The sequence below is a fragment of the Carlito syrichta genome, unplaced genomic scaffold (genome assembly GCF_000164805.1).
Source record: "Carlito syrichta isolate Samal-C Ts95f unplaced genomic scaffold, Tarsius_syrichta-2.0.1 Scaffold314720, whole genome shotgun sequence".
Classification (NCBI taxonomy): domain Eukaryota; kingdom Metazoa; phylum Chordata; class Mammalia; order Primates; family Tarsiidae; genus Carlito; species Carlito syrichta.
In genome coordinates this window covers 112,737-128,962 of record NW_007258816.1, presented here as the reverse complement: position 1 = coordinate 128,962, position 16,226 = coordinate 112,737, and the positions used below count along the sequence as shown (strand labels likewise).

Here is a 16,226-nt window from a genome sequence, read left to right as displayed (position 1 = left end):
ATACCAAACATGGATGACTGATTACTCCTGTTAAAAGATCCTTTCATTTGGGGGTACAGCGAATGAAGCGTGATACTTGCTGGGTGGCTCAAGCCTGTAATCCCAGCACTTTGGGGAGCCGAGGCAAGAGGATCGCCTAAGTCCAGGGATTCGAGACCACCTGGGCAACATGGCGAGACCATGTCTCTACAATCAATCAAAAGATTACCCAGGCATAGTGGCATGCGCCTATGGTTCCAGCTACTTGGAAAACTGAGACAGAAGGATCACCTGAGCTCAGCAGTCAAGGGTGGCCATGAGTGTGCCACTACACTCCAGCCTGGGCAACAGAGTGAGGCTCCAACTAAAAAAAAAAAAAAATAAAGACTATTCTTAACTCATGGACCATACAAATAGCTGGGCCATTGTATTTCTATTCATAATAGCAAAATATGAGAACAATCCAAATAGTCATCTGTGGTAGAAAGGGTTTGTACATTGTAGCATCTCTAGTTAATAAAATATTACTTGGTAGTAAAACAATTCAGGGCCGCAGTTCACACACATGCATGATTCTTACAAACGTGAAGTCGGGATAATGAAAAGAGCAAATCCCAGTGTGCTTCTGCTTAATTAAATTTCAAAACAATAAGCAAACACCTTATTGTTTAGGGAGACAGAAATATGTGGTTTTTACAAGGCAGTATTAACAAAAAAGGAGAGAATTGCTTACAGTATTTAGGATGATGGTCACCAAGGAAAGTTACAAGATCTGGGAGGGATCATGGGGAACTCTGGGTGTTGGTGAATAATCTGTGTCTTTGTGAGTATTTGGATGTTTGTTTTATTTTTATTTGTTGAGCATAATGTTTTATGGATACATGTTTTTAAAACTCTTGTATGCATGCAATATTTCATACTGAGAATTAAACTGGAAGGTGATAAAATGAAATACAATGAATGGAGATTTCAATACATTTCTTTCAGAACTAGACAAATCTATTGACAGGAAACAAGCAAGACCACAGAGGGGTGCGTTAACATACTTAGCTCAATTTAAAGCTATAGTTAAAAAGAAAACATTTTCAGAAATATTTTTAAAGCTCCTTTAATATTATGAGAACCTGGAATTATGTAATAGATTTCTAGGTAGATGTCAGATGAAAAAGAAAATTGAAACTAGTATTCCAAGACATCTTACAAAGGATTATACTTTAAAATTTCATGATGTACAGCAAAAACCTTACTCAGAAGAAAAGTTAAATCTGTAATGTCTTTCTTAAAAACAAACAAACAAAAAAGAGAAAAAGTCTTATCTTAAAAATCAGAAAAAAGTAAACAAAATAAATCAAATAAACCAGGAAGGAAGAATAGTATAAATAAAAACAATATTAATGACATAGGAAAGAAGAAATAGTACAGTAAGGCAATGCTAAGCTTTTTCACATCAATTCTTTACAATACTGATTGACAAAAATTGAAAGCAAATATATGCACATTAGGAGTGGAAAGCAAATATATACAAATTTACAGTGTAAGAGAGCATCAGTCACTGAATTTCTTTGGCAAAATAGGTGAATACCTAGAAATAATGTATTTCTTAACAAAATAAAAATTATCAAATGCAGCTCAAGCAAAGCAGACTAATTGCTATAGAAGATACTAGAATGATGATTAAAGATAAAACATTAAAAAGTCACCAGAACCATGTTTCTAGTGTACCAGTGCTATTTAGACTGTTTTACATCATTGATTATGAAGGAAAGTTTTTTTAATGTATTCTGTCAAAATAACATATAAAAACTAGCATGCAATGAACTCCAATTATGAACATATGTTTTAAAATTCTAAATGAAATAAAATATCAAGACTGGGCACAGTGACTCACACCAATAATCCCAGCACTTTGAGAGGTCGAGGCAGGTGAATCACTTGCGGTCAGGAGAGGGAGAACAGTGAGACCCCTCTCTACAAAGAGGAGCAATGGAAGGAAGAAAGAGAATTGTACCAAAATCTGAGTCCACGCAGGGAAAGTGGATTTAAAAACCAAGAAGTAATTTTCACTCAGGATAGTTGCAGGAAGAAATGGCTTCATGGCATGACATACAAAGGTTTTGCATGTGAGAGGAGCCTTTGGAATGTAATGAGCATGGAAGAGGTTCACCCACAGCTCAACATTGACCTAATGCGTGGTCACTCAAAAAATGAAGAGAAGTGCCATGACCATGAGTGGGAATTTGGCCGAGTGTTCATACATACAGACGCTAACGATTTTAGACTGGAGAGAAGTCTCACAGCATCATCAGTGAGGGAGAGACCATCAACAGAGAGGGAGAGGCCACCGTGCTCATCTCTTTAACCACACATGGGCAACACTGGGGGAAAACATACTTGGTGTAAACACTATGGCAAGGCTTTCAGCAGTCACTCATCCCTCACCCACATGAAGAGTCACACCCTAGAAAAGCCCTATGAATGTGATGGGCGTGAATAAGAATTCACCAGCTAAACTTCTATACAGAGATTTCATGTGGGACCAGAAAGCGGCGCATGTCATACTCTTTGGGCAAAGATTCTAAAACCGTAATGAATGTAGGAAAATCTAGCCAAGAGAAACCCTCCTGATGAACATCAGAGTATTTATACTGGAGAAACAATTTGAATATAATAAATAGAAATCTCATCTATGAGACATTCTAAATGTAATGAGAGAGAAAGGTCTTCAGAGATAGCCCACAGGAGTCAGTGTTCACATTCCCACGCTGGAGAGATGCCAATGCCTTGGGTCAGTCTGCTCATGCCTCCAGCGGGGCTCGCCTCAGAATACTCATCCAGGGAAACACCGTCAAGATGCCCTAGCATGCCACTGAACAGACAGACCACACTTCGCCCAGAGACATGTGGAATAAAGATGTAGGACAGGAATGCGAATTGTACTTAGAAATACTTATAGCAGAAGTTGGTGATAGTCAATGAGATGAACCTTCTTTTATACAATACTAATTAAGAATACTTAGGAAAGTGAAGATTATCACCGAAAAGACTTTTAAAAGCATCAAGCAACCTGTTAAATACGATGGACCAGTTTTTCTTTAATAATCCGTCACTGTCGATTAGCTAATGTTTTTCAATGCTGCTAATAAACCAAAGATTATAAAGATTTTAGAGGCTATCAGAAAACAATCTTGAATGTTAACCAAAAAACATGGTACACCAAATAGGATGTCTTGTATTTTCATTGGTGTTAAACTGTTTATGTTCATGGAAAGGACAAATGGAAATATGGATATATACATGATTTGTAAGTGAATTTTAAGAAACATGCTACTAGTCAGTATTGTTCACAGGACCAGTAAAATGGAAACAGAAGTGAGGGCCTGTGAATAGAGAAATGGTTGGATACATTATGATACCATCTTACCATGAAATATTACAGTCATTAGGAATTTGGAGCTATGTAAACGTGTTTCCATGACATATCATTGGTTTTTAAAAAGTAAGCTGCAGAGAAAAGTAGTTATAACCTCCTTTGTGAAAAGCAAATAGGAAGGAAAAATAAACCATATATATATTACATATATATGCACACACACATATATACATATGTCGCTGCATGTGTATGTATTTGTATATGTTGTAGCTGTTGATAAGTGTATATATTTGTGTATGGTAGCACAGAGGAAAGCATTCAAACATACATACTATCTTTTTAATATGATGGACAAATAAAAAAGTAAAGAGAACCTATGAATAAAGAAGAAATTCCAGATGTTATGATCACATTTATTCAAAATGATACATTTGAATGTATGTGCCTTTAGGCCTAAAATAATTGATAGCATTATTTGGAGAATCTGTTTTTTGTTTGTTTGTTTTTGGTCTTTTGGGTTTTTTTGAGTTGGATTCTCACTCTGCCTCCCAGGCTGGAGTGCAGTGGCATGCTTATGGCTAGAACAGCCTTGACCTGCTAGACTCAGGCGATTCTTCCACCTCAGCCTTCCAAGTAGCTGGAATCGCAGGTGTGTGATACTACACTGGCTAATTTTTTGAGTTATTGTGGAGACAAGGTCGCAATATTGCCCAGGCTGGTCTCTAACCTGTGGGTTCAGGCAGTCCTCTCCCCTCAGCTCCCGAAGTGCTGGGATAACAGACGTGAGCCACTGTGCCCGGCAAAAATAAATGTTTTAAAGCAGCTGGGTTGCTCAGTGTTAAGTTCACCTTTCCATAGGCACATGAATTACCAGTGGTGGTGGTGAAATGGGACTATACTCAGGGGCCTACTTGGGGATCTGATCTCATTTGACATTTCTCCCTAGAAGGAAAAAGGTTCTCATGAGGCAGGTGTGCTGTGTGTCCTGTCACACAGAATAGAACAGAACAGCTGACATGGCAGACAGGCCACCCCAGCTCACTGTGGACGAGTGCCAAACTTAAGCTTTCCTTTTTTTTCTTTTTCATAGATGAGGACGGTCTTGGCATAAGTATTATTGGAATGGGTGTGGGAGCAGACGCTGGGCTTGAAAAGCTGGGAATATTTGTCAAGACGGTGACAGAAGGCGGGGCGGCTCAGCGGGACGGCAGGTAAGCCACCACTGCTGTGAGCAGCGCCAACCCTCAGGGAACTTGCCTGGGAATTCTCTCCGTGGTAGCTTATTATTTTGATTTTTCTAGGATGGCAGCACTTCAGAGTTTCTTAGATGTGGAAAATGTTAAAATACTTGAATTACTTTCTGATTTGCAGGCAGAATCTCTCTTTCTTTCGTGTATATTAGATAAATGGGTGGGAGGATCTTTCTGTCCACACCTGTCTTTATCCATTCATCTGTCTGTCTAACGGGAAGTGGGTAGAAATATGGGTGTCTATCATCGAAGAATGTGTATTCTGGAGGTCAGTGGGTTGTTTTATTTCAGAAATATTGAGACAAATAATAATAGTTCTGGCATTTGAAAAATTACACAGGTAGATGGGAAATTAAGAATTCTAATTCTGTACTGATGATAATTCCGGAGAATCATGTTTTTTCAGATGTGTCTTATCTAAAAACACAGGTTCCTGAGTGCCAGTTAAACCTGTAGGATTAAAATCTCTGAGAGGGATGTCCAGCATTCTGCACTGAACAACCACCTGGATAATTCTGATACACAGCAGAACATCAGATAATCTCTGCTTTATGTCTTAGCTTTTCCTCTCATACGCTGCATCTATCTTTACTGTAAAGATTTTTATTAATCTTCATACTGCTGTGTCAGATGGGAGCTAAAAGCAGAGGGTTGATTTCTTAGTTTGTTTTCTCCCGCTAGGAGAATACTAGAGACTAGGTAATTGATAATGAACAAAAACGTGTTGGCTCATGGTTCCAGAGGCTGCAAAGCCCAAGATGGAGGGTCTACATCTGTTGAGGGCCCTGTTGCTGTGACCTTCCATGGCAGAAGGTGAAAGACAAGAGAGCATGTGTGAGAGAGAGCAAGAGGGGGCCAAATTCCCTTTTATAGCAAACCCACTCCTGAGAAAATGGATCCACTCCCAGCATTACAACCTTAATCCATTCATGAAGCCAAGTCCTCACCACCTCATGACCTCTTAAAGGTCCCACCTCCCAACATGGGGGCAGTGAGGATTACATCTGCAACACAAGGACTTTGGGGGACACATTCAAGCTATAGCAGTTGGCGGTAAAAATAAAAGTAGACCTAAAAGCATGTCTGCCAAATTTAAATAAATTTTCAAGAAACATTGAATGAATAGCTTTGAGTTTTTTTTGACTGTTTAAGCATGTATCCTTTAACCATCATATCAGAAATAGTAAAGCGTATTGAACACAGTTTGTGAATAAGTAGTAGTATTTCTATTTTAATCCTGGAAACACATATTGACATCCACAGATGGCTCTAAGGAGACCTACGTGGACTTATAAAAACAGAAACCAAATCTTCCACATCTCTTCATGTAGGTAGAGACAGTACTTTAGGCAGTAGCCTGTGTGTATGCCCAGCCCTCAGTGTAATACTTTGCACAGAGGTTGGAAATGAGTCTTCCAGGCTGGAAGTTCAGCTGATGGCATGTGTATGACTGTTACAACAAAGCTAGTAGGATATGAATATTTTGTGTTGGAAAGTAATTTATTAATAGTCTTCCTCTTTTTGAGAGTAGTCTTCTCTTTAATGAATTTTATAATAGTAGTAGTATTTCCTGTTATTTATTGTTATTAATGTAGCACATTTATTCCAATGGAGCTAAAATTTGTTTGTGAAATTTGCCTAATCTGTCATTAAGTTTTATAAAAAAATTTCAAGAGACATTTTAATGTGATAGGAAATAATGCTTATAGTTGGTATTTCAACAGTGTTAGATTATTATGGACCATTAGCCTTAAGTGAATTGGCCACAAAGTCAATTCAAAATACAACTTGATTAAAAAACAAAAAGAGAAATTTTTGATGTAGCACTTGACCAGCTTAATTGTGCTTTTTTTTCCTTCTTCTTTTTTTTGTAGAAGTGAGGTTTTGCTATGTTGCCCAGGCTGGTCTTGAACTGCTGAGCTCAAGCAATCCACCCACCTCAGCCTCTCAAACTGCTGGGATTATAGGTGTGAGCCACTGCGCCTGGCTGCAGTTTCCATTGTTCTAAACACAGACCTGTTTATTTTTCCCTCACTCATTTTAAATTTAGGTTTGTTTTCTATGAACTCATTTACTGAATTTTTGCTCCATTGTAGTTTCATTATTTACCAATATTAGAACTCTGCTTCACCAATACCAGTATGCATTTTCTCAGTTCTTTTAGATGAATGTTTTCCTTGTATACTAATCCTGCTGTTGTCATAAAAGGTGCTTAATAAATACCTCAGTGAATATGCTAAGGCAACTTGATGTGATGAAAGGAACAGAATCTTTCAGATTGTGTAACTGGGGTTTTTAATTCCATTCCTTCCACTTATCAGCTGTGGGATATTGAACAGATTACTTAAATTTCATTTGATCTACATTGCAGGGTTGTTGTAAGCATTAAATAAGCTTATGTAAATAAGAAACCTTCCACAGTGCTGTTTGTGTATGAAACTGCTATAGAGCCAAGTAAGAGTAAACTTGAAATGTAGAAAAACAGTTATTATGGGAAGAGTCTTAGGACAAATGATTGAAAGTTGTACCACATAAGTATAGAATCGTAAACTTTGGCGGTCAGAGGAACTACATTCTATTTTATGTGAGTAATAAAATTGAGAGTAGCTGTGAATATGTACGTCTGTGAAAATAAATGTTTGTTAGGCTTATGGAAGATTTAGTGTCTTTTAAATTATTGTTATTACTACCATTCCTGATGTGCTCATTTGCATGGTGTTTGAATGTTTATTATTTAAAAAGTATACAACATACAAATGTTATACAAAGATAAATGGTAGTTGCTGGTTCTAGTCAATCATACTTTTTAAAAGTTATGGTATGTATACTTGCTGATATAGAAAAGTACTACATTAAGGGTTTACACAGCAGTAGGATTAATATGATGCCATTCTTATGTGGGTAGTCACGGATACATGGATAGCAGCCTCTCTGTCCATTTCTCTCTCTCTCTCTTTCTCTCTGTCTCTCTCTTCATTCCCCCTGCCTTCTTTATCATTGTCTCTTGGTCACTCTGTTTCTCAAAAAAACTAAAATGAATACACTGCAAAGTGTTGAGTGATTCTACTCCAAATTTTCAAATTTTGGCTGATGTAGAATATTTAATTTTTAAAAGAATATATAATGCTTGTTTATAGTTTTTCAATGACAACAAAAATAATAAGGTTGTCACTCTGAGGAGGTCACTCTTCAGAAGTTATTAACGGACAAAATTAAAGTTCTGGGTTAGATGTTCCTGATAGTGTTTCCTTTTAGCCTCAACCAGACAAGATTCTGTATTATTGTTTTCTAACTTGCTTCAGTTTCTCAAAAACTCTTTTGGTTTAAGATTTATTACAATTTAATCTTGGCTTTGGTCTTGCTTCCTTCCGGGAATATTAACTAAGCAGACATCGATACAGAAAGTTTTCTCTCTTCCTTCTGTTCTCAGAAGAAACTTATTTGTTCACCACATTTTGAATACTTTTCTTTTTTTAAATTAAAAAAAAAAATTTAATGTATTTATTTTAAAGATATTGTGTACAGTTCAGGATTAGGTACATAAGTGGTCATTTGAGTACTTTTCAATTTGCCTTGGGTACTCACCCTCTTGAATTATCCAGTGTAGTTAAGTCTTCATTATTCTTTGATATTTTCTCCTATATTCTAAGTTTTCTTTTATCAAGCTTTTCATGTCTGTACCTTCTAATGGGATGCCTTAAACACAGGGAGTGCTCAGGAAATTTTTGTTGAAGGAGTGAATCCTTGTGCTTTAATCACTTTTCATTTTTACTTTTTATTTTTAGAGATGAGGTCTTACTATCTTGCCTAGCCTGGTCTCAAACTCCTGGACTCAAGCAGTCCTCCTACCTTCTAAGTAGCAGGGACTACAGGCATGTACAACCACACCCAGTTTTAAATCAATTTTGAAATGCTTACTTGGGCCTAAGATTTTTCTCCATTTTGTTTTTGTGCTGCCTTGCCTCTTGCAATTATCTGGAATTTAGCTGAATGACCTGGCAGCCATTTCCATGTTCTGTTTTAGTTCTGGGTTTTTAGTAGAATGATATTAAAATGTAACCTTTAGGACGGCACACAGGACTCTTCCACATACTAATGATTCTCCAGTTCTCTTTCATGATTCTATAAAGCAAAGTTAGTTTCATAATACTATACTTAAAAATGTTGAATTGCAGAGCAAATCCCATGGGTGACACTGATAGGATGTCAGTAACACTGTGTTAAATTAGAGGCAATTTGAAAGTACATTGCCTCTGGTTGGCTTGGTTTTGGCTCTTGTTTCTATTTCTAAACTTTTGCTCATCATCTTTTTGAAACACTGGCCTTTTCCACTTTATTGGAAAAGATGCCAAATATGAAATCAAGGTGCTCTGTATTTTATCCTCATTCAAGTCATGGTTTTCAAATGATGTTAGTGGGCTTTCACCAACTTTAGGGTAATCCCAGCTCCTAAAACAGACCGAGACCTGTCGTGATGCCTGCCCTACCACAGAGGCACCCTCTCCTGGGGCCTGTCTATGCTGGAGGTGCTGTCCAGGTCAGGGGAGCCCGGGTGGAAACTGCTGCTTTAATTGCTTGGCCGTAATCCCTGGTCGAGGCTTCCTCTCTTGCACACTCTTGTGTCACTCTTCTAATCAAGTATTTTACTGCTTCTCCCCACAGAAAGTTGGACTGTTGCTGCTTTGCTGCATTTCTTCCCATTCATGTAAAAGCTCACTCTCTGGCATTTTGGGGAAGATGTCTGCTCCAGCTGCCGCCCTGGCATTCCTCTGTAGTTGCTTTGTTGACATAAGCACTGTGTGGTAGGGTTTGGTTTTCTCCCCTTCCCAAAAACATCTTGTTGGTAAATAACTATCCAGTCACATTAAGCACACCCCAGAGTAATCTAGCATCTACATTTTCATTAGCCATGTGCCCATTGATCCTGGTTTTTAGAGTAAGCATTGTAGGATGGCAGCAGTGTCACAGTAAGAGAGAGCAAGCCGTGGTGTCACTTGCTCTATGCATTTTGAGCATATGGAAGCTGCTGAGGAGCCAGCTGACTGACCAAGTGCATTCCCATAAATTCCATTCTAGTCGACAGTGTTTCCAGGGGAAATGGACTGTTTCCTCTGCTATTGTGGAAAATGTTTGGAAAGTCTGGATATCTCTAGAACTCATTACTCTCTGCACTCTGGGATGGTCTGATGCCGAGCTCTGTCCCTGTAATGTTTACCATCAGGAGTCATTTCTGTCATCAGGGCTTTTCTGTGCTGTTCATGATAGCCATGATTCGAGAGAGATCATCAGTGTTAGGATACCTGAGGTTATGTTAAAAGTTATCTTCTCACAGGATAAGAGATACACGCAAGATGGTGTCAGATACCAGCCAGCTTTTTCCCGCTGACAGTATCCATGTATGTGCAGCTGCTCTGGTGACTGGTGATCTCCTGGAAGAGCCGTCTATGGTGGGTGTGACCCTGAGCGCTGCCCATTAAGCCCTTCCTCTCTCATCCCCCGTCCAGCTCCCTTTCCCTCTCCTCTCTCTCCTTGTTTGTAAGTTTCCTGAGCTTCTCTTCATTTTAATCATCACACACTCTACCTCTATCAAGGGCTACGTGGAAAAGTCCCTCAAATAGCAAACTCCATGGAACTCGACTCCCCTCCTTCCTCCTTTCCTTCCTTTTAAAAATTTAAAGATGATTTTTATTTTCTTTTTTCCAAGTTGTGTATCATATTTTTAGATTTTTTTCTTTAATGACTATAAATGAGAACATTTAAAAAAAAAATAAGTGCCTGTTTTATGAAAGCGATAATCAGTCTTGGGCTTTCTTCTTCCCCTTAATGCTCTCTGTGTGGAGCCTCACTGCGAGAATGATGTAGGATCAGCATTTGAGTCATGGGACCCCTCTTTTTCACCCTGGTCTGCAATCTCTGAATGCAGACAGCAAATCCCACCCACGCCATTGCCCCTTTTCTGCTGTGTGGAGTGCTCAAGGCGTCTCTCCCCTGTCTTCCTGGCCAGCTGGGGTGCCCTCCTGCCTCTGTGCATGATGATTAAAGCTAATAATGATGTATTGTGTAACTTGTAATTCACTCAGAAAGTAGATCTGAACTGCGCTCACCACCAAAGAAATGAACAATGTGAGGTGATGAATATGTTAATTAGTGTGACTGAGGTAATCCTTTCACAATGTCAAGGTACAAAACACTGCAATTTTTATTTGTCAATTATGCCTCAATAAGGCTGGAAATAAAAATGAATTAATAATTTTAAAAACGGTTTAGTCCACCACTATGCCTGGCCAATGTCTACATTTCTTTGTGGAGACAGGGTCTCACTGTTACCCAGGTTGGTTTTGAACTCCTGGCCTCAAGCAGTCCTTCCATTTCGGCTTCCCAAAGTGATAGGATTATAGGTATGAGCCATTGTACCCAGTCTTTAGTAATTTGACAAGTGAGATATTATTGCTCTTTAAATTTGAACCTTTTGTTTTTGAGCCTCTTAAGATGTTTACTGGCTACCTGATTTTCTTCTTTTTAAAATAAATTAATTTGTTTTTGTTTTCCTTTTCCTGTTGCATGTCTATACGACTGTCATCTGGTCTTTCAAGGCTGATCTCCTCACTGATTGGCTCCTGCTAACTGCCTTCACTTCTTAACTGTGTGGAACTTTTTCACCAGCTGCCCCCAGTCCATTCACAGAAACAATCAAGTAAGGTAGACAGAATTATCATAAAACTCTAGACTTAAAGTTGGTGAAATTTTATATTGGTTTTTACTCTTAACTTTTTCTCAGATGTATTGTTTTCAATATTGTTCACTTCCTTTTTGAAGCATCCAGTGGCCTTGCCTTAGGCTGAGACCCTTACTCTCCAGTGCCATGTTATGCTTGCTTATAATCATGAGCTCTGTTACTCCCTGTTTTGTGTGATCCTTTTCAGTTCTCCTGCTTTATATCCTTTTGCTTTCCTTTTTTTCCCTCATCCTGCATTGTAAGAATTGTTTTCTCTAAAGGTAGCTTCTTGAACTCATTTTTGTATTCAGTCAATGAACTGATTTTTTAAATGACTCTACCGAAATTACTCGCAGATTTATACCCTAACCTTGGGGTATGTAGAACTTATTTACTTTAATAATTTATTTCCATCTCAAATTTAATAGAAAAGTTATTGGATTTCTGGCAGGGCATAGTGGTTTAACCTTGTAATCCCAACACTTGGGAGACTGAGGCAGGAGAATCTCTTGAACCCAGGAGTTTTAGGCCAGCCTGGGCAACATAGTGAGACATCATATCTACAGAAAATCAAAGATTTAGTCAGGTGTGGTAGTACGCAACTATAGTCTCACCTACTTAGGAAGCTGAGGCTGAAGGATTACCTGAACTCAGGAGATGGAGGTTGCAGTGAGCTGTGATTGCACCACTGCACTCCAGCCCAGGCGGCAGAGTGAGACACTGACTCAAAAAAAAAAAAAGAATTGATTTCTCTTTTCTTTCTTTGTCTTGATCTGTGTACCGTTTCTTGTGTTTACTCTATTTTCATTACTTTAGATGTAAACTTTCTAGTCATCTTTTGTTCCTCCACTCCTTCTACCTATGTGATCGCTTATGATGTTGCAGATTTCTTTCTTTGGGGTGTCACTTGGGTTTGTTGTCCTGTGTTTCTTCTCCAAGGCCTTTGAGGACATGTCTTCCAGCCTGTCCCTTAATTTCTCTGGGGCTTCTCTCAGCCGGTCTTTCCTAGTTTGTCCTGGCCTGTCCCAAGATAGCTCTTCAGAAACTGTCACTTTGTGTGTTCCTTCTCAACAGCAGTGTGCTCTGATTTCCACTTTCTGTCAATCCCAGTCCAGATCTTGTTGGTCCTGAAGACCCATATTGTTTCTTAAGTGCCCATCCAAGTCTCTGCTTCTATCTGGAAAATTGCCTTTTGGCTGCACTTGTTTCCTTCTCCAAATTCCTTGCATATCTGAGCCAAAATAATAAAACCACAACATACTGAGTTACTGAGCTAACCTGTCGCATACATTTTTGGTAATCTTTATAAGCTGTGTACATAGTATGTATATTAGACCTTTTCTGTGCAAACCTTAATGATTAATTCTTGTAGTAATTCATGATTAAAGAAACTTAAAATTTTATCAAAAAGGGATTAAGAAAGGTATGACTGGAGTAAATGAATGAAAGCATCTAAAACATTGACTGAGATAAGATAATAAAATACATTGTAAAGAAAGCATCAATTACACATTTGAACATTTTGTTGTAATAGATACAGTATTGTTAATTTACATTTAATATTTTGCATGCTACAGAACTTTTCATAAGATTTTCCTTTCTCCCCCTATCCAGTATCAAGAAAATGTTTGTCAATTTATTTTGCCTTGTTGATAGTGAGAAGCATCCTTGGCAGTTTTCCCACAATGCTCATCCTTTTCTCAAGTATCTCTTGCTTTTCCTGATTGGAGATTTGCCATTGTTTGCCACCAAGGTTTCAGGCCCTGAAGCTCAACTCACCCAACTGCCTGTCCTGTTCATACTTGACTCTCTCTCTGATCTTGTAGAATGAGAGGGTGGGTCTGGGTTGACTTTATTTCACCTTTCTTTGTCCCAAGGCTACTTTGCAGAACCCTCCACTCCTGGTCTGCCATCTACCTTTGGGCTCTTTTTTTCCCCTCATGCAGTAGAAATTTGACTACTGATAGTGCTACTGTGTGTAGTCCTCTACAGTGGTGCATACATTTACGGTATCCCTAAAATAACAAACAGATGAGGAAGCACCCTGGGGGATTTTAACTAAATTATCATAAGTAGAAGCTTTGGGATGGAGAGTTAGGTTTGAATGACAGGAAGACCCAGGTTGTTTTCCTGATGCCACAATTCCATTCATGCTCTTCACTCTACTCAGAATCATATTTTTGCCAACATTTTGTTAATTTCTACTTCAAGGCTAAGTCTAGAATTTCTGGTAATCTCTAGTCTTTGTGAGGGTCACATCACCATTTTTTAAAAACAGCTCTATGTATTAGGGCTAGTGATTTTCTTGGGTTGTCTGGGAAAACAATGACTGAATGTGCACCCGTCTCTTCTTAGTCTTGTCTTCCTCCTGTTCCACTTGACCTTCACTTTGAGCAGCCCCTCCTCCCAGCCTCAGCCTGTTTTATTCATGCCTGACTTAACACACTTACCATAATGTTTTGTGAGTTTATCACATGCCCATGTCACCAGTCCCCTATATATGCATATATATTTATGCTTGTGCATGTGAGTGTGTGTATATTGTATTCTCAGACAGGAACCCATACCATACTCAGATTCTATCCCAGTAACAACACTCTCTGTCCTTGGAATGAGAAGTCACAATCAAATCGTTTTTGTGAAAATACTCCCTGAATGAGTCTATCAAATCAATGAGTCCAGCATATTATTTTCTCTATTAACATTTTCCAGCATATTTTTATCTTCCTTCTAATGAGAGTACTCAGTCCCTTCTCTTGTGCTTGGTTCATCACTTTTGACCAGAATCGCTCTGAGAAGGATGCTTTTTTCCAGGAACCTCTTTGACCTAGTTTGTTCTTTCTTCTTGCCCATTAATGTCATCATCACCTCTGTTTTCCTTTGCTTCTGCTCATTCTGTCTATTGACAATGTACAAACCTGTATTTTGCCTTCATTTTTTTCTCCCCAGTAAATGTTAGCTCTGTACATTTTTTTAAAACCTGTGTTTAAAGTTTTCTATCTTCTGTTGAGACTCCTGTATATTCATCCTTAAACTTTGGCCTTTTTAAACAATGTCTGCCCTCTCAAATGCTCTTCCCTGATTAAAGTTGCCTCAATGCCCTTGCACTTAATAAAGCTAATTTTTTTTATCCTTCAAATTTCATAGTTTAATTTGGCTTTTCAAAAATATTTGAAAAATAAAGGCTTTCTTCTTGCCTTTATCTCCCATTGATGTCAGTAAATCAGTTACTTGTACACATGAAAGTTGCTTGGCAGAATTGCCATTCATGTACAGTCATTGGTCACTCAGACATTGATGAATTGTCACTATCAGAGAATGTACTGAATACATATTACTTCCATAGCATTCTATTTCATGTAAAAGTTGAGAAGTAAAAGGTATAATTTCAGTAACCAAAAGTTATAGTAGCTGAACTTATAACACAAAGTCGAATCAACTTGTAACACAAAGTCCCTGCCCCCAATATGTCAACAACAAAGTAGCTTGTATAAAGCAACACAAGTAATTATTACATTCTCTGACCAGGCATGGTGATGTGTGCCTGTAAACCCAGCTATGCTGGAGACTGAGGTGGAGAATTGTTAGAGCCCAGCCTGGGCAAGACCCTGTCTCATAAATAAATAAACGAATAAATAAATATTATACAAGTTGTATATATACATGCACAAAGATATAAAGATAAAAACACTATTAAGGCTATATAACAATTATTCAGGAACGATGTTTTCTAGTCTCTGAGCAAACAAAATTTTGAATGATGACTGTCCAAGAGAAGATACTGTTATGGTAAAGGAATGGCATAAACAGAATGACAGCAGGAGAACTCAGCAGGACATTTGCCTCTTTCAAGTATCATCAGCAATGATGCTCAGAAATGCTGCCCTGTGATGGACATCCCAACTTTTATCCCACTCAGAAAATAAAACGACAGAGGATAGGAATTCTTTCATTGCCTTCTTTCCTCAACATGATTTAATAGGATCAGTAATACAGATTTATTGTTCTGGGTTTAGGTAGAAGACCCAGAGATTTACAATCTTCTGCTTAGGAAGACCTTTTATGTCAAGAAATATCAAGCAATATTTGGTCATATGTAGTGTCAGATAGAGGTATAAAATGGTGTAGGAGAGATTCAAGGGACGAAAAAGAGCACCAGACATGGATAAGCAGAGGAGTCTTCAAAGAGAAGATAGCATTTTGAACTGCACTTTCCAGAGAAGGCTTTGGGAAAGGCAAGAAAGGGGCTGAGGGGCAGAGTTTTATGGAAGATGCAAGTCCTCAGGGCATGGCTGGCCCTAAGGCTTTTGGTTAATGTGAGGATGTTGCAAGATAAAAATGAAAAATGTGGCTGATGGTAATATTTGGTAGGTAAGTAAGCAGAGACATATACAGTGCTTATATAACAGAAGAGAAGATGCAATGCTTTTAAGATGTCAGATGTCCCCATACTGATCTGTAGATTAAAAGCAATTCCCATCATGATTCTAGTAGGCTTTTATGGTTTTGTTTTTTGGTAGAAATTGACAAGGTGGTTCTAAAGTGCATATGTAATTGCCAAGGGCCTAGGGTAATAACTCTGAAAAAGAAGAATAGTTGGAAGACTTACTTGACAATATTTCAAGACTTAATATAAAGCTTCAGTAATCAAGACAGTGTGACATTGGTATAGAAATAAAAATATAAAAACAGATCAATGAAATAGAATAAACAGTCAAGAACAGATTAAGACATATAGTCAGTTGATTTCAGTGAAAGTACCATGATAATTCAGTGGGAAAAAGTATAATCTTTTCAGCAAAGTGCTAGAACAATTAGATATCCCTATGGAAAAGTTAAAAACTGAGCCACAAACTTTATCTCATACCTTACACAATGTAAATTCAAAATTAATTGCATATGTAGATATAAG

The 16,226-nt window shown here is 38.1% G+C and overlaps 1 protein-coding gene across 1 annotated transcript in view; it reads left to right on the top strand.

Annotated features, from left to right (window-relative positions):
- Positions 1 to 16,226, top strand: part of PPP1R9A (protein phosphatase 1 regulatory subunit 9A) — a gene marked incomplete at its 3' end in the record, with an annotated part of 289,697 nt that overhangs the window by 162,487 nt on the left and 110,984 nt on the right. Inside the window, exon 3 of the mRNA XM_008071775.1 lies at positions 4,440 to 4,560. Coding sequence (XP_008069966.1) covers positions 4,440 to 4,560 — 121 coding nt within the window. The remainder of the gene's footprint in view (positions 1 to 4,439; positions 4,561 to 16,226) is intronic.